The sequence below is a fragment of the Scyliorhinus torazame genome, chromosome 25 (genome assembly GCF_047496885.1).
Source record: "Scyliorhinus torazame isolate Kashiwa2021f chromosome 25, sScyTor2.1, whole genome shotgun sequence".
Classification (NCBI taxonomy): domain Eukaryota; kingdom Metazoa; phylum Chordata; class Chondrichthyes; order Carcharhiniformes; family Scyliorhinidae; genus Scyliorhinus; species Scyliorhinus torazame.
In genome coordinates this window covers 17,593,092-17,612,610 of record NC_092731.1, presented here as the reverse complement: position 1 = coordinate 17,612,610, position 19,519 = coordinate 17,593,092, and the positions used below count along the sequence as shown (strand labels likewise).

Below are 19,519 nucleotides of genomic sequence, written 5' to 3'. Positions count from 1 at the left end.
GAATCAGTCAGAATTACCACTGTTGGAAGCTAGCCACCACCCCACCCCAGCTAGGCTGGGAAGTGAACAAGCATTCGCATTAGTTTGTGATGTCCGCTAGGGTCAAATAGGTGGCCAGCACTCCTGATGGGACAGCACCAATCCTCGGGGGGGGGGGGGGCAATGGAAATGGTTCCTCACCGCCAGTGGCACGCGAGGTTGCAAGCTAGTGTCCATAGTTTCAGAGCCTGGCCCCTTGCACATCCAGCCATGACTGACACTTGTGTTTTGTTTGCAGGGATCGCACCTGCACGGTGCTCAATGTGGAAGGCGACGCTTTCGGAGCTGGGCTCCTCCAGTGTTACGCTGACAAGCAGAAATTGGAGCATCAGGAGGAGGGGCTTGCTGAGGTGAAAACGGAAGCGGCGATTCCGGAGAAGTCCGAAGAGGAAGGGTCACCGCTCCTCAAGAAAGACGTGAAGGTGACCTTGGAAACGGGGAACAGCTCGCTGGAGAAGGAATCGGTGATGTGAGGCCTCGCTGTGCGGATTGGACAGTGTTACTTCAGAACCTCCTGCTTGGAAAGTTGGAAAATCCTCTAGCCCTTTCCCATGAAACGTGGGGACTTGTGAAGAGCGTGACTGGGGAGGATGAGGTTTTATTTTGAGACGTCCATGACAATACTTGGCATTATTTTCCCCCTTCACTGCCGTTCCACACCACCCACCCTCCCCTTTGGCCTAGAAACCATAGGTGCCTGAGGCCTGGTGGGTTTGTGAGTTCCGAAGTTTCACTATCAACTGTGAGGGGGATTTTGACAAAAGGCATCGGCATTCACATCTTCGGACAGTTTTGATCTTTAAACCAATCGTGTATTAGGGGTGGTTTGTAATCCCACTGTACACTGACACTGCCTTCAGCGGGAGTGCCATTTTCCACTTGGATTTATGGAGTCTCTGACAGTCCCTCTCTCTTTTATCCATTGTTACAGCTGTGCTGTGACTTGCGTTGTGTGCTTTTCTCTGTGTCGCTAAGGTCTGTGATCGTCTTTAGTTACCGTTAGATAGGAGAGTGTGGGGTGGGGGGGCATTAAAACTTGAATGACCAATCTGCAAAGCCCCATCTTCCTCTGGCAAGAGGCTTTTTACTTTGGGGAGGGAGGGGGGGGGGGGACAAAGAAGAGAGGAAATGAAACGAACACTTGTAGTGTCTCCGTTCTATCTTGGAATCCAGTGGACTGCTTTGTGTGGGTGAATAGATGGCCGCTGTGTGGCGATGTCACCAGGCAGTCTTCTTTTAGCAACAGCGCAGCTCAGCATCACGCGTTGGTCATGCTCCCACGCTAGAGGATGAGAGTTCACGTCCCACTCCAGACACTTGGGGGCGCAGTGCGCAGGCTGACACTCCCAGTGCCAGGCCCAAGACGAGTGCTAGGCCCCTCGCGCAGTCATTCTCTTCATATGGGAGTTAAATCCAGGCTCCGTCTACCCTCTCAAAGTGGACGTGAAAGATTCCAAGTCGCTACCTCAAAGAAAAGCCCAAGGAGCTCTCCTCGGTGCTATAGTCAATATTTATCCCTGAACCAACATCTTAAAAACGGATGATCTGAACGGTTGCCACCTTGCTGTTTGTGGGAGCTTACTGTGCACAAATTGGCTGCTAAATTTGCTTCAGTGATGACACAGATACTCCTGGCTGCGAAACACTTTGGGACATCCCAGGGTGGTGAGAGGTGCTATACAAATGCAGGACCTTTCTTTTATTGGGTTTTGGATCTGGGGAGAGGTGGGAGGGGGTTTGGGCAGAGGCTATTGTTCTTTTAACATCACGTTGTCAATTTGGGAGATTGAGTTGGAACAGACCCTTTGAAGATCTATAACTTGCAGTGACAATGAAAGATGGGGGAAAACACTACATAATCGGAGGCGTGGGGGGGGGGGGGCGGTGTGGGGTGGTGGTACGGCAGGGCAGGGAATAATCTGGTGCGCATTTTTGGAGGTGTTATTCTGAGCACGTGAACAAGGCCACCTTGCCAGCAGGCTATAGACTGAATGGGGAAAGAGGGTGGGACCTATGAACTGGAGACCCCAGACCGATTTGTCTCTCTCTCTCTGGTCAGCACCTGAAAGGCAAGATGCCCACACCTTAGGTTTGTCAGTCTCACATACTGAGACTCATTAACCCTCTCTACTGACTTGCCCAATTTCTTGAATTGAAATATATATATATATATATATGTATCCGGGAAGGGGGCGGCGCAGGGTGGAATGAAGACCGTTTCTTGCTATCCGCCCTCTCTCAACACACTGTGGCCACCCCCCCCGCCCCAGAGCTGCAAGGGAACTTGAACTTCCTTCATTTTACAAACCCCTCCCTGATTTCCCGGGATATTCCCACGTTTTAAGAGACTGGGTAAAGGCCTCCAGCGGCTCGAGTCTTCCTTTTAAACTGGCGCACGCCAGTGCGGAGGAACATTAGGGTTGATTGAAAGGCAAAAAACGTTACGTGGCGGAACACGAGTAAGCGTGCGGCGCCTGTCGGGTGGGCAGGTTGGTACTGCGTATGTTGTAGAAATATTAGGGATTATTTTCATCTTTTTTGCTTGACCTGGAAAAGTAACCGTCTCGAGCACAAAGTAGAACAAAGTCAAGATTGTTGATTTGCAGTACAGGCTGACAGGTGGACCAATCAGAATTTGGCCGGTCAAAAAGTCGAGAAGGTTAGACGAATGCCGATCTTTAATATTTAAGGACTAGAATATAATGTGTTAGTTATGTGAATCTTTAGTTAGGCCAGACCTGGAGATGATGTGATCAGTTCTAGGCACCACACATTCAGAGATATATAATGTATGCCTGAAAGATGAACTTTTTCTCCATGGATGACCCACTGAGCATTTTCAGCATTTCCTGTTCCTTGTTCAGATTGCCAATTATTGCTTCAGCTTCTACCACAATGGCACCTGGACTAAAGCTTTAACTAAGTGGCCCAAGTACACACGCTGGGGTTGTGCCCTGTAGAATTTAGGAGGTTGCAGAGGTGATTTGATTGATGCTTTCAAGGTATTAAGGGGACAAGTAGTTTCTAAGAGGGGCATAGTCTAGAAATTAGAGCCAGAATTTTCGGGGGGTAAAATTAGGGAACATATTTCCGAACATAAATCCTATTCTGCAGACAGCAATCGATAGATCAATTGTTAATTTCAAATCTTGAGATACTTTTTTTTTAAACCAAAGGTATTAAGGAACTTGGAGCAAAGGTTACTTGGAGTTCTGGCTCGGATCAAACTTCGTCTCATTAAATGATCTACTCCTGTTCCTTAGAATGATTCCGCTCCTTAAAAAATCGATGACAATCCTGTGCAATCATATAATGCAAAATGGAAGCCATTCGGCCCATCTTTTGTGTGCCAACTCTTTGAAACAATTATCCAATTGATCCCAGACCTCTCAGGTTTTCCACATCTGCCGGTATAGATTTCCCTTTTTCCAACCTCTATCAAATTCCCTTTTGAACTAAAATGTGTTCGCCCGCCGGAATTCAACAAGCTGAACCATTAAGATTGGGTTCTTCCAAATATGGGTTTTGTCTGTCACAAACATATTGAGCTGTTTAGTTGGTGCAGGCGGGTCAGTCACTGTATAACACGGATACAGGACTGGGGTGCAAGTCTGTCACTGTATAACATGGGTACAGTACTGGTATCATAGATATCATAGAATTTACAGTACAGAAGGAGGCCATTTGGCCCATCGAGTCTACACCGGCCCTTGGAAAGAGCACCCTACTTAAGCCCACACTTCCACCCTATCCCAGTAACCCCAACAAACCTTTTTGGGCACTAAGGGCAATTTAGCACGGGCAATCCACCTAACCTGCACATCTTTGGACTGTGGGAGGAAACCGGAGCACCCGGAGGAAACCCCGCACACACGGGGAGAATGTGCAGTCTCCACCCAGACAATGACCCAAACCGGGAATCGAACCCAATCCGTACAAATTTGTCACTATTAACGTTTGGATACAGTACTGGCGGGGAAGTGTCACTATAACACTGGGATACAGTACTGGTAGGGACAGGTCTGTCATTGTAGAATATGGGTACAGTACTAGTGGGGACAGGTCTGTCACTGTATAACACTGGGGTACAATACTGATGGGGACAAGTTTATCACGATATTAATACTGGGGTATAATACTGATGGGGTCAGGTTTAATCACTGTATAACACTGGGGTACAGTACTAGTGGGGAGGAATCTGTCACTGTATAACACTGGGGTACAGTACTGGTGGGGGCGGGTGTGTCATTGTATAACACTGGGGTACAGTACTGGTGGGGACGGGTCTGTCACTGTATAACACTGGGGTACAGTACTGGTGGGGACGGGTCTGTCACTGTATAACACTGGGGTACAGTACTGGTGGGGGTGGGTGTGTCACTGTATAACACTGGGGTACAGTACTGGTGGGGACGGGTCTGTCACTGTATAATGCTGGGGTACAGTACTGGTGCGGACGGGTCTGTCACTGTATAACACTAGGGTACAGTACTGGTGCGGACGGGTCTGTCACTGTATAACACTGGGGTACAGTACTGGTGGGGGTGGGTGTGTCACTGTATAACACTGGGGTACAATACTGATGGGGACAAGTTTATCACGATATTAATACTGGGGTATAATACTGATGGGGTCAGGTTTAATCACTGTATAACACTGGGGTACAGTACTAGTGGGGAGGAATCTGTCACTGTATAACACTGGGGTACAGTACTGGTGGGGGCGGGTGTGTCATTGTATAACACTGGGGTACAGTACTGGTGGGGACGGGTCTGTCACTGTATAACACTGGGGTACAGTACTGGTGGGGACGGGTCTGTCACTGTATAACACTGGGGTACAGTACTGGTGGGGGTGGGTGTGTCACTGTATAACACTGGGGTACAGTACTGGTGGGGACGGGTCTGTCACTGTATAATGCTGGGGTACAGTACTGGTGCGGACGGGTCTGTCACTGTATAACACTAGGGTACAGTACTGGTGCGGACGGGTCTGTCACTGTATAACACTGGGGTACAGTACTGGTGGGGGTGGGTGTGTCACTGTATAACACTGGGGTACAGTACTGGTGGGGACGGGTCTGTCACTGTATAACACTGGGGTACAGTACTGGTGGGGACGGGTCTGTCACTGTATAACACTGGGGTACAGTACTGGTGGGGGTGGGTGTGTCACTGTATAACACTGGGGTACAGTGCTGGTGGGGATGGGTCTGTCACTGTATAACACTGGGGTACAGTACTGGTGGGGACGGGTCTGTCTCTGTATAACACTAGGGTACAGTACTGGTGGGGACGGGTCTGTCACTGTATAAAGCTGGGGTACAGTACTGGTGGGGACGGGTCTGTCACAGTGTAACACTGGGGTACAGTACTGGTGGGGACGGGTCTGTCACTGTATAACACTAGGGTACAGTACTGGTGGGGACGGGTCTGTCACTGTATAAAGCTGGGGTACAGTACTGGTGGGGACGGGTCTGTCACTGTATAACAATGGGATACAGTACTGGTGGGGACGGGTCTGTCACTGTATAACAATGGGATACAGTACTGGTGGGGACGGGTCTGTCACTGTGTAACACTGGGGTACAGTACTGGTGGGGACGGGTCTGTCACTGTGTAACACTGGGGTACAGTACTGGTGGGGACAGGTGTGTCACTGTATAGCACTGGGGTACAGTACTGGTGGGGACGGGCCTGTCCCTGTGTAACACTGGGGTACAGTACTGGTGGGGACAGGTGTGTCACTGTATAGCACTGGGGTACAGGTCTGTCTCTGTATAACATTGGGGTACAGTCCTGCCAATTATAACATCACTAATATAAATAATAGGCAGACATATGGTGCATTGTCATCAGTGACGGGGACGCTAATGTTTCCGGGTTTGAAGAACTGCTATTGCAACTTTTTAAGCCTAACTAGACAACAGGATTCCCTCCCTTGTATCCATTGCACACAATCTTCCAATAAGTCTTTGAACGCGGTACAGTAGCACAGTGGTTACGTTACTGGCCTAGCGATCCCGATTATGACCTGGGACACGGGTTCGAATCCCAACAAGCCAGCCGAGGACTTTAAATTGTGACGGTGGAATAAAAACACTAGTATTAATAATGGAGGCCACGAAACTACTCGATGATTGTTGTGAAGACCCATCTAGTTCACTGATGCTCTCCAGGGAGGGAAATCTGCCGACCTTACCCGGTCTGGCCTACATGTGACTCCAGACCCACAGCGATGTGGCTGGCTCTTAGATGCGGGATCACCTCTTGGGAAAACGTCTCGGGGACCCCAGTAAAGCGATCAAACGTAGCGATATTCAGCTTATTGGGCTCCCTGACGACGTGCACTTTACGCAAACACAATTTTCCGCACTTGAAATTCTTTTTAAAAATCATTCAAAGTGCCCGATTCTTTTCGTTTCCCCAAAGAAAGGAACAATTTAGTGTGGCCAGCCCGCCTACCCTAGACATTTCTGGGTTGTGTGTGTGTGTGTGTGGGGGGGGGGGGGGGGTGAGAACAATGTGGAGAATGTGCAAACATTCACCCGGGCAGTGGCCCAGGGCCAGGATCGAACCCGGGGTCCTCAGCGCCGTGTGGCAGCAGTGCTAACCACTGCGTCACCGTGCCGCCCGTGGACTGAAAATTCTCACGCGATCTTTCACTTGTGCGTCAAAGTCTCCATCATGCCCGTGACAGGCGGGGCCAGCAGGTTTAGGCCAAAGAAAGAGCTTGGAATACTTGATACTTGTTTTTTTCTGATTTATTCAGGGGATGTGGCTGGGCCTGCATTTAATGCCCATCCTAATTGCCCCTTGAACTGAGTGATTAACAGGGGCATCTAAGAGTCAGCCACATTGCCCTGAGTCTGGAGCCACATGTAGGCCAGACCGGGTAAGGACGACAAATTTCCTTCCCTAAAGGACGTTAATGATGGATTTTTACGACAAGCGACAATGGTTTTGTGGTCATCGTTCGACCTTCTAATTCCGGATGTTTACTGAATTCAAATTTCACCATCTGCCGGGGTGGGATTCGAACCCGGCTCCCCAGAGCATTACCCTCGCTCGTTGGATTATTAGTCCAGTGACATAACCACTAGGCCACACAAAACCCGGGAGACTTTCATTACAGTCTGGAGAAGGACTGAAGGTTGATGTTTCACGTCTCCGCACTTCCTTCAGTCCTCAGAAGAGTTGGAGTTTATTTTAAAGCATTGCGCAGAAAGGGGAAGATAGATCACAAAGGGGAAGGACCGTGCTGGAGTGGCGGACAGGTGCGATTAAATGACAAAAGGGATGACTGTACAAGACCTGCTGGCACAGTGGTTAGCACTGCTTCCTCCCGGCGCCAGGGACCCAGGTTCAATTCCGGCCTTGGGTGACTTTGTGAAGTTTGCAAGTTCTCCCCATGTCTGCGTGGGTTTCCTCCGGTTTCCTCCCACGGTCCAAAGATGTGCAGGTTAGGTGGATTGGCCGTGATAAATTGTCCCTTGGTGTCCAGGTTAGGGTGTAGGGCAGAGTGGATCGGTACTTGCTCGATGGGCTGATTGGCCTCCTTCTAAATTGTAGGGATCATATGGAGGCAGGAGGAGGGTGTAAAAGGGCAAGGAAACTAGAAGAGCCTCAAGGAGATGTAAATGGCAACAGCAGAACATTACCAATAGCGACTAATTGAAACAGTGGTTATGATTGAAAATGGTCAAAATCATTGAGCGGGAAGGTTATAAGTGAAGCTATAATATATAGTTGCTAACTGCATACAGACTAGGACAGGGCTGTCTAAACTAAGGCTAGTGGCCACTATCCATTCTTTGAATATTGACAACATGGCTCATGAGGGGCTTTTTAAAAATTCTCTCAGGCGATGTGAGCCTTACTTGAAAGGCCACCATTTATTGCCCATCACTAATTGTCCTTCAGGAGGTGACAGTGAGCCTTGAATCGACGTGGTCCTTGGGGTATAGATACACACGCACACACAGTGCATCTCGGCCTATACCTACGCTTCCTCTGCTCACTTGTTTGTGCTGTTTGAATTTTTGAGGAGCCTTGGCTCTTAGATTTTCTCTTGTTTTCTTGGCTTCACAACGACAACTTGAGCGACCTGGGAATTATGGCCCTTGAGGCTCGAAAATACAAATGTTTCAGTCCATGTAGGCCAAAGGCTTTACTTGCTTCTGGGGTTAGGCCTAAGGTGCTGGAACTTTGATTCCACTTTGATGGGGGGGGGGCGTGTCTCCTTCACGGCTGGGAGTAATTATGGTGTTAGGTGCTTTCGTGTTTTGCGCTTGGTAAAGTGCAGTTGTATTCCCGTTTCCTGTCATGTGCATTTGTACCTTGTATGTTTCGAATTTCCATTTTGTGGCGGTATAGCAACTTCCTGTGTGTCTGTGGATGTTTCGAAACGCACAGTGTGTTTTTCTCTTGCATTTGGGCCAATTGTGTGGTGTGTGTATGTGTGTGCGTGTGTGTCTCTGTCAGTGTTTTGAAATGTTATCATAATTGGACAAGGTAAGGTCTAATTGGGCAGCCCCTTCTGAACCCCTCCCCACACCGATCAGTCTGGGGCGGAGTCCAGGGTTAGGCTCAAGAGGGTTTGTTTTGGCAATGTGGACAATTCAGCAAATACCTGGACAATAAAACACCACCAGAAGTCAAACTAAATTGTCTTTTTTCCCCCAAAGTAATGTGTGCTTTTCTTTGTGCCGGAATGAACATCAGAAACTGTCAAATCCAGGGATAATGCAACATACTGTGCGGGATAGAAACTAACTCATTGCTTAGATTGTTAAAAAGGCCTGGCATGTTTCAGAACAAAATGTTGATTCCCCTCCCTCCCACCACCCCTCTATTCTTCCTCCTGACCAGATACATTTTCCCTAATGCACCCAACTCTAACGAACGGGGGGGGGGGGGGATCTTTCTTCAGAGTAAGATATGGTGTTCTTTGTGATTCTGTTATCAGGATGGATGTCGTAGTGTTCACAAAGACCACAGAGGCTAAGTTCATTCACGAAGCTTACTTTTATTTACACTACTTATTAAAGCTCAACGACTTACTCCTATAGTAAACAATAATCTACAATCTACTAACACTAGTCTTTACACTCTGTACTCTACACCCTCTCACTGCTCCTCTCCAGCCTTCTCCCAGAAGCCTGTGAGTCGGTGCTTTTATATAGTTCTGCATCTAGCCCCATCTGGTGGTTAATTTTTTTTTTTAACAAACAATTTTATTGAGGTATTTATTGGCATTGTAAACAGTTACAGATTACAGAAATATGCAAACATCAATGGAAAACCAACACTTCAACCAAACCATAATGCACATACCCGCTTCTCTCCCAAAAACACTACCCGTCTAATTACCCCGGCAGAAAACTCGACATGTCCGAAAGCCATAGTTCGGTCTTCGGGGGTTTTGAGTCCTTCCATGCCAGCAGTATTCGCCGCTGGGCTACCAGGGAAACAAAGGCCAGAACATCTGCCTCTTTCTCCCCCTGGACTCCCGGGTCTTCCGAAACCCCGAAAATTGCCACCTCTGGACTCATCACCACCTTTTTTTTCAGCACCCGGGACATGACCCCCGCAAATCCCTCCCAGTACCCCCTAAGCTTAGAACATGCCCAAAACATGTGAACATGTTTCGCTGGTCCTCCCGCGCATCTAGCGCACTTGTCCTCTACCCCAAAGAATTTGCTCAACCGAGCCACCATCATGTGGGCCCGGTGAACGACCTTAAACAGAATCAGGCCGAGCCTGGCACATGTTGCGGTTGAGTTTACCCTACTCAGGGCTTCCGCCCATACCCCGTCCTCCATCTCCCCGCCGATGTCCTCCCATTTGAGTTTCAGTTCCTCCGTCTGGGACTCTTCCCCCTTCATGAGCACCTTGTAAATATCTGAGACTCTACCCTCTCCTCCTTCTCCTCTAGAGACTATTCTGTCCTGGATCCCTATTCGCGGGAGGCGTGGGAAGGATGGGACCTGTCTGCGTACAAAGTCCCGCACCTGTAAGTATCTAAAGTCATTTCCCCTTACCAGCCCAAATGTTTCCTCCACGCCCCTCAAACTCGCAAAGCTCCCCTCCAGGAACATATTGCCTACCCTCCCTGGTGGTTAATTATGATATGGCAGTAACCATTTGTATTCTGAACATTTCACATAATGTCACATAAGATGCCAGCTGATTGTTATCGCACCCATCAGCTGCTAACCGACATGCTTATTTCCCATGTTTTTCTTCTTAATTTGTACTTATCTTCGACATCGAGAAGGTCAGCGGCATTCCCGAGGTCCACGTCGTCTCCTGGATTGGTTCCCACTGCCTGAGGTGGAGGAACATTCTGGAGAATGCCCCCCACCCTCCGCCGTATTGGCCCAGGGATTGTCTGTGCTCTGTCAGAGGGTTACGTGGCTGGGGGCGTGAGTGGGGGAAATGGGGTGGCAGGAAATCCAGAAACAGTTTCTCCGAGCGTGCTTTTCAACCCTCAACCCATGGAAAAGGCAAAGTTGGTTCCTTTTATCTCACTTTCCTGACTGTGGAATCAGTGCAGAGATTGGCGACTACGTTTGCCTGACGCTGCAAGTGCCTACGTTTTGGAATGTCCTGACACTATTTCGGTGCGAATCGCTTTCTTTCTTGGCACTGGAAGATGGTCAGCTTACCAATGAGCTCATGTCTTCTAACAGCCAGACAAAACAAAACATTTTACAACGAGATGCTCAACTTTTTCCATTCAAACACTTGTTGGTGCAGACTTGATGGGCTGTACTGTAGGACTCTAGAATCGTCAAATGTCCTCTTGAATTCCCTGGTTGAACCTGCCTCCACCACACTTCCAGGCAGTGCGATCCAGACCCCAGCCATTTGCTGTGGGCATTTATTTTATAGCAGCATAGAATTTACAGTGCAGAAGGAGGCCATTCGGCCCATCGAGTCTGCACCGGCCCTTGGAAAGAGCACCCTACTTAAGCCCACACCTCCACCCTATCCCCGTAACCCCACCTAACCTTTTTGGACACTTTAGCACGGCCAATCCACCTAACCTGCACATCTTTGGACTGTGGGAGGAAACCGGAGCACCCGGAGGAAACCCACGCAGAGACGGGGAGAACGTGCAGACTCCGCACAGACAGTCACCCAAGGCTGGTATTGACCCTGGCGCTGTGAGGCAGCAGTGCTAACCACTGTACTACCATGCTGCCCATATTTCTTTCCTCATTTGTTTCTTTTGCAAAACACTTTTTAAAATCTGTGCCCCTCTCGTTCTCCATTCCGATAGGGAGCGGGAACAGTTTCATCCCGGCGACTCTGTCCGGCCCCCTCCTGGTTTTGAACATCTCGTCAAATCTCCTCGCAGCCTTCTTCTCTCCAAGGAGAACAGTCCCAACCTCTCCAGTCTCGCATTCACAGACTTTAACTGTATTCCTGACGCGGTGGTGGGGGTCGGGTTTAAATCATAAGATTTCACAACGTGCTTTATATTGAACAAATACCCGTGTAAATCCAGCGACTGAGTCATGTCCAAGCCTCCACAATCTCTCATTTTTGTCAATGTTATCATCTTACACGTCACTGATTTTAATCGCTTCGTGCCTGCAGCTGCCTGGACCCTAGGTTTGGCAGTTTTCTCCCTAAACCCCTCCGCCTCCCTAACCCTCTCCTCCGTCAGCAATAATGGAAAACGTTGAACAATGAGTCACCCAGACTCGAAGCGTGAGCTCCGTTCTCTCTCTCTCTCTCTCCACAGAGGCTGTCCACAGGGGCACGGACGGGGTGGATAGGGGGTCAGCTGCTCCCCTTAGTTGACGGGTCAGTCACGAGGGGGACACAAGTTCAAGGTGAGGGGCGGGAGGTTCAGGGGGGGGATTTGAGGAAAAACCAGAGGGTGGTGAGGGTCTGGAACGCGCTGCCCGGGAGGGTGGTAGAGGCGGGTTGCCTCACATCCCTTAAAAAGTAGCTGGATGAGCACTTGGCACGTCTTAACGTGCAAGGCTATGGGCCAAGTGCTGACAAGTGGGATTAGGTAGGCCGGTCGGGTGTTTTTCATGCGTCAGTGCAGACCCGATGGGCTGAAGGCCGCCTCCTGCACTGTATTATTCTGTGACCCTGTCAGACCTGCTGACATTGTCCGGCATTTTCTGTTTTTGTTTCAGATTCCAGCATCCGCAGTAATTTGCTTTTATTTTAATATTTCCTTGTGTGGCACACCAGCAGATTTTGTTTGCTTACTAGCAGTGAAACAGCGAAGCACTTTGGGGCATTTTACTACATTAAAGGTGCTATGCAAATACTAGGGTCGGGATTCACCGTCCCCCGATGGCAATTTTGTAATCAGCGATCGGGTGGAGAATCCCTTTTGACGCCAACATCGGGGGATGGTGCCTGACGCAGGTTTTGTATCCTCTGCCCCCCCCCCCCCCCCGAATTGGCATCATCGTGCCGTGCGCCGCTCGCCGTTGGAACGGAGTCAGCGCGTCACCTGAAGGCCCTCCCCCGATGCTCCGCCCCCCCCGATGGGCCGAGTTCCCGACCGCGCGGTTGACGTGTGCTCTCAGCGGGCGGGAACCCGGCGTGGCGGCAGAGGACCGTGTCCAGCGCCGCCACAGTCGGGCAGGAGCCGTGCTGCTGGCCCGGGGGGGCTGCTTCCCCGGGGACTGGTGAGGGCTGGCCAGGAGGGCATTATCAGGCAGGTCGGGTCTGTGCAAGGCCGGCGCCATGTTTTACAGCGCAACCGCTGCAGGTCATCGCATTGCGCATGGGCGACCATGTACCGGGCCATTCTCCAGCCGTTTATATCGTGGGAGCGGGGAGTTTTACCCGGCGCCGGCCAGTCGCAGGATCGGCGAGGGGTTGGTGCCGATTGTTTTGACGTAAAATGCCACAGATCCTACGCATTTAGGCTCAAAAACGATGAATCCAGCCCAAGTTGTTCATGTGAGTGAATTGGTTCTGAAACCCCCTCTGCTGGTTGTCAGCTGCAAATTCAATTTTGTAGTCGCATAAAATTAAAAGACTTGCATTTATATATTGGGTGTGATTTGATGGCTGCGTTGCGCTTAAGCGAGAGCGCGACGAAGGACGTCAGATTGCGGAAGAGGCCAAAATCAAGAACCGCGGGGGCGGCGATCAGTTTGCAATCTGACCTGTCCCGGTGCTCGGAGAAGGGGGTGGGGGCAGCTTTCAATTGGGGTGGCCCGTCATTGGTGGTGGTTGGGGGGGAGGGGGTGCTTGCCCATGGCCTGGGGGGCTGGGGGTGGGGGTGGGGGTGGGGGGGGGGGGGTGCTGCCTGTCCAAGGCCTGGATTTGGGGGGGGGGGGGGGGAGAAATAGGTGTCTAATCCCCGTGGGTCTGCCGAGCTGCCCCCTGGATCATGTGTTCCTGTTCCGGGGACAACCCCATCCCCTGCCCGCCTGCCCCACCGACCACCCATAACTCCCACTGACCGCGGAGGCCTCTGGCCGTGTGGCTGAAGGCTATTGCTAATGGGGAATTGGCAATCACAGTTTTTCTTTATATAAATTTAGCGTACCCAATTCCTTTTTCCAATTAAGGGGCAATTTAACGTGGCCAATCCACCTACCCTGCACATCTTTGGGTTGTGGGGGTGAGACCCACGCAGACACGGCGAGAATGTGCAAACTCCACACGGATGTGACCCAGAGACGGGATCGAACCCGGGTTCTCGGTGCCGTGAGGCAGCAGCGCTAACCCACTGCGCCACCGTGCTGCCCTAATATCGATTGTAAATAGTTGAGCCCACAGCACTGATCACGGTAGCATTCCACTATTATAATTTGACAACCGTTTCCTCAAAAAAGTGCTTTTACACCCACCTGAGCAACCACGCGGGACCTTGTTTTAATGGCTCATTTGAAAGACAACACCTCTGACAGTGCAGCACTCTCTCGCACCACTTGAGCCTCCAACCTACTCCCCGGGAGGTGAGGGTGCTGTCCACCAAGCCATGACTAACCCAAAGGAAGACTTCAAAACAGAAAATGCTAGAAAAGCTCAGCAGGTCTGGCAGCGTCTGTGCAGAGAAACAGCGTTAGCGTTTTGAGTCCGTATGACGAGACTTGAAACGTTGGGCGGGAACCAATGGCCACACTGCCTGAAAAGCAGCTCGCCCGCGGCCCAGCATGGCTTATAAAAGCCGGGAGACCCCGCTCCTGGGACCTACCTGGCTCCCAACGCCTCGCGAGATCCAACGTCATCTCACGAGATGATGTGATGTAAACCCTGCCCATTGTGGGCGGGATCACTTGTTCTGCATATTAGAACGAGACAGCGAGTCTCCCTCTAATGTCCAGATACCCGAGGCACCTGAGGCTTTGGGATTCATCCCCTTCACCTCGGAGACCTCGGGCGAGCGCTGTTTAGCACTGGTCCCCACAGACAGGGACCAGGCAGAATAGCAGTCGTAGGGGTCTCAGGGGATCGGAGCTGCATACGCCGACACTGCTGGTGCCACCTGGGTGACTGCCAGCTGGCATGAGCACTGCCAGGATGCCACTGCCAAGGTACCAAGCTGGCATTTTGTTTGTGTACGGGCGATCAGACCGAGGTGCCCTGCATGGGTGTTGAGGGGTGCAGGGGAGGCCGGGGACACTCCCATAGTGGGTTTGGGCTCGGGGGAGGGGGGATTCGGGGTTCGGGTGTCGCTTTGGGGACCTAGGAGATTGGGATGCTATTAAAAAATGGTGTCCAGATGGCTTGCTACACTGGGGAATTCCAGCGAGTGGAACTCCCCACTGTACAAAACAGGGCTATGTGTGGCCTCAGCCGCGAGTTCCCCACTGAGGTCGTGAGTCGCGTTGTATAGCCATGTTACTCTCGGCGCTGCGAGTTCCGGGAAACACACGGCTAAACCCGCTCGCTTATGGGACATTGTTCCCAGGTGAATTGCGCCCGTTAACCCCGTTTCTCTCTCCACAGATGCTGTCAGACCTGCTGGGTTTTTCCAGCACTTCCTGATTTCACTTCAGATTTCCAACAACCCCGGTATTTTGCTTTTGCACAAAGGAGGACCCGCGTTTCTATAGCACCTTTCAGAACCGACAAGGCGCTTTACGGCCCAGGATGCGCTTTATGAAGTCCTGTCACCCAAGAAACAGCCTTCCTCCCTGTCCCGTCCGGTGGGTTGTCCTCCTGAAGGTGTGGTGAGCTTACTGTCACCCAAGATGCCAGGGTGGCCAATTCAATTTGCCACCTCGTCCAAAGGGAACGACACCCCTGAGGAAGGGAAGTTGGATCTGTGCTCTTCGCTATTGGGATCTGCAACTTTGGAAGGCTGGGATTGTCATAATATACACCAGTATATCATGGTGCAGATACACACACACTGATGGACACACAGTGGGACCAATCAACACATACAACACCACAGCCAATCACCAGTTAGAGCGCACTCACTATATAGACAGGGGGCATCAGAGTTTACAGCTTACAGCACAGATCCTCACCATGTGCTGAGTGCATAGACTGGTTCAGACACGCATAGGTCTTTAGTTTAATCTAACATCGTGTTAACCCACAGTGAAAGTATGTTCAACAGTTTCTAACTTAATAAAATAGTGTTGCACTATTTTAAGTGTTGGTGGTCTGTATGTGATCCACGGATCCAGAGCACCCAACACATCAGGGATAATGAGAGGAAATCTGTGAGTGGACGGTGATTGGCAGACGATACGGAAAAATCAACTTTAAAATGCTTTCATCTGTCTGTGTCGCAGATCATTCTTGCTCCTCTTCCTGTTCCTATGCATGTGTCCTGCTCCAAGGCCAGGGGAATGGAACTAATTGGACAGTTCTTTGAGAGGGTCAACACAGGCTGGGAAGGGCAAAATAACCCCTCTCCTGAAACTGCTATCTCTGCCTCTGTTGTGTTTATCCCTCCCCGAAACTCCCCTGTGAGATGTATTTATAACTTTTAATATTTGTGAGTTCAGTTTCTTAGCCTTCCGATCATTCCTGTTTGTTGAACAGCAGGCGGCTGTTAAGATGTGGGGATCAAATTGCAGCAAAACACTTCGCAAACAGCAGTGCAAAATTAGTGAATGTTTTCATACGGAGGCCCTCTTCTGGCCAGCCAGGTCTTCGGAAATAAACTCTGCTGGGACATTTCGCAATTGAGTTCTTTCAGTCTGCGCTCTATGTGTTGCCTGCAAATCATTATTGGAAGTAAATAAACATTGGAATTTTCTCCCCCATCACAAATTATTCTCTTTGCCAATGAGACTAAGCTTTCTCTTGGAGGTGCTGGCTCTTGTTCGGGTGCGTGTTCCATAGGCGCTCACCCTCTAGATTATGGGTCCTCCAAACATTTGCTGGTGCCAGGGTACGGGCTCCAGAAATGCAGCGTATCCCGGCCTACAATGTCTCAGTCAAGCGACTTGTCATTTTTTTAAGTTTAAGAGTCTCCAATTATTTTTTTCCCAATTAAGGGGCAATTTAGCGTGGCCAATCCACCTAGCCTGCACATCTTTGGGTTGTGGGGACAAAACCCACGTAGACACAGGAAGAATGTGCAAACTCCACACAGACGGTGACCCAGTGCCCGGGATGGAACCCGGGTCCTCAGTGCCGTGAGGCAGCAGTGCTAACCACTGTGCCACCGTGACTTTTCTTTAGCCATGTCGGGGGAGGGGGCTTCACAAATGCACTCAAACCCGACCCCACCAATGCCCAAAATATTGCATGTTTTCGAGGAGTTGGTGCCCTGATTAATTCTCCACTCCCCGTTACCACCAGCCCACAGATGCTGAGGCCAATCGTAGCCCACACAACTGCGACTCTGACTGGGAACGATGAACTCAGCACGATTGAGAGACTGGACCGTGGTCTGAACTGCTTTGGCATGGCTGAGCTCGGCTCGAGGGGGTAGACTTACCAATTGACCCGTGAGAGGCACCTGGATGTTTCTTCAAGCGTAATCTCCTTCACTGATCTGTGATTCGCCTCAAGGTTCCCTCCCCCCTCCATCCTCCTCTTCCATTTGCTGCCCGCGAGCCTGACAGGAAGACAGATTTAATTTGGATTTCAAGCAAATATCACTGAGTTGGCAAGCTGTGAGTTATTAGAGTGCCGCAAGGATCAATGCCGGGGCCTCAGCTGTTTAGAATCTGGAGAGGCAGAGAGTTATGAATCTAAGTTTGCTGACAATACAAAGCTAGGTGGGAATGCAAGCTGCGGGGAAGACACAAAGGCTGCAAAGAGATATGACAGATGAGTGAGTAGGCAACAAGATGCAGATGGAGTATGGGTGGCTCGGTAGCATAGTGGTTAGCACAGTTGCTTCATAGCTCCAGGGACAGGATTCGATTCCCGCTTGGGTCTAAAGACTAGGGGCTTTTCGCAGCAACTTCATTGCAGTGTTTTAAAAAAAAAATGTTAGAGTACCCAATTGATTTTTTCCAATTAAGGGTCAATTTAGCATGGCCAATCCACCTACCCTGCACATCTTTGGGTTGTGGGGGCGAAACCCACGCAGACACGGGGAGAATGTGCAAACTTCACACGGACAGTGACACAGAGCCGGGATCGGACCTGGGACTCGGCGCCGTGAGGCAGCAGTGCTAACCACTGCACCACCGTGCTGCCCCTTTCATTGCAGTGTTAATGTAAGCCGACTTGTGACAATAATGATTATTATTATTGGTGGCAAATTGCCAGATCTTTGGGGGTGAGTGACCTAAAGTCACCCCTCACCAAGGACTGTCTGGAAGTTTGTGGTGGACCAGACTGCAAACCAACTCTGGGATTGGTAAAGAAAAGAATGTAGCTACCAACCACAACTGGATATATACAAGTAGAACGTAGTTATGTACGAACTGTAGGTGCCTTCAAAGGTTAAAAGTTTCAAGCTTGCAGAAGAAATATTTAGTCAATCTCCTGTGAGCATTGCCCATGGGTACAAGTCAGCACGGTAGCACAAGTGGATAGCACTGTGGCTTCACAGCGCAACGGTCCCAGGTTCGATTCCCCGCTGGGTCACTGTCTGTGCGGAGTCTGCCCGTTCTCCCCGTGTCTGCGTGGGTTTCCTCCGGGCGCTCCGGTTTCCTCCCACAGTCCAAAGACGTGCAGGTTAGGTGGATTGGCCATGTTAAATTGCCTTTAGTGACCAAAAAGGTTAGGAGGGGTTATTGGGTTACGGGGATAGGGTGGAAGAGAGGGCTTAAGTGGGTCGGTGCAGACTCGATGGGCCGAATGGCCTCCTTCTGCACTGTATGTTCTATGTTCAAATGCAGATGAACGGAGGTTAGAGGGAGTGGGGTATTGGGACCAGGGTGCACAGATATAAATTCGGAGTCCATTTTAAAGTCGTATCTTTGCTCTAATCCATACAGTCCCATTCTAAATTCCAATATCTACTCTTCGAATGAAAACTGCTGATGGAACTTTGTTTCAGCTGTAGTTACCGCCAGGGGTGGAAATTCAACTGGTAGGAGGAGGATAATAATTACAGACTAACATAAGGTCGGATTGCAAAATTCCTCAGCCACAAATGTAGCAGGTTGGGAGGAGGGGATTAGACACATGTAAAAATTTTAATATATTATGGCAACAGAGATAATATAACATTTCAGAATATAAAGCGCTTTTCATAGCCACTGGTTTTCTTTCAGCACATTACAGCCAATTAGATAGGTTTTGAACATCAAGTGTTAATTTGAGTTGCAGGCGAACATGTAAAATATTTCTCTGTTCAGTGGGTTTTTGTCCCACTTAAGGAACAATTTAGCGCGGCCAATCCACCTACCCTGCACATCTTTTTGGATTGTGGGTGCGAGGCCCACGCAGACACGGGGAGAATGTGCAAACTCCGCACGGACAGTGACCCGGGGCCGGGATCGAACCTGGGACCTCGGCGCCGTGAGGCATCAGTGCTAACCACGGCGCCACCGTGCTGCCCCGAGTTCACAATGAGTTAAGCAGATTGAATGCTGATTACTTTATAATTTGCTTTGTTAAATTTCTGCTATGAGAAAATAACATTAAACACAGATTAATTCTGTGAACCTAAATGGCCATGCACTATGAGTAAAAAATTAATAAAAGCTACGATTTAATAGAACCTAGTTTGTCAAGTATGTGGGTGTTTTGGATAGAGGGTAACTTGTTAAGAGCATTCCTTTGTTGTAGTTCACTGGGTAGGACTCTAGTCAGTGAGGCAGCAGATCTGGGTTCAAATCCTACTCCAGAGACTTGAGCACATTATCCAGGCTGACATTCCCAGTGCTGGTACTGGGGAGAGCGCTGCACTGTCAAAGGTGCCTAGATTCCCCTAAGGTGGGCATGAAAGATTGCATGGCAGTATTTTGAAGCAAAATAGGGGTGTGGGTGCCGGTGAATCCTGGTTTATATTTATCCCTCAACCAATACCTAACATAGATTATGTCGTCATTTATCTCGGTGCACCTTCTGAGAGCTGACATTGGCTGCTGGGTTTCAATTTCTCTGCCCCCAAATATTTC

At 49.9% G+C, this 19,519-nt stretch overlaps 1 protein-coding gene across 1 annotated transcript in view; it reads left to right on the top strand.

Annotated features, from left to right (window-relative positions):
- Positions 1 to 13,069, top strand: part of slc1a5 (solute carrier family 1 member 5) — a 49,157-nt gene extending 36,088 nt beyond the window's left edge. Inside the window, exon 8 of the mRNA XM_072490118.1 lies at positions 278 to 13,069. Within this exon, the coding sequence (XP_072346219.1) occupies positions 278 to 512 (235 nt within the window). The 3' untranslated portion in view covers positions 513 to 13,069. The remainder of the gene's footprint in view (positions 1 to 277) is intronic.
- The last annotated feature ends 6,450 nt before the right edge of the window (positions 13,070 to 19,519 follow it).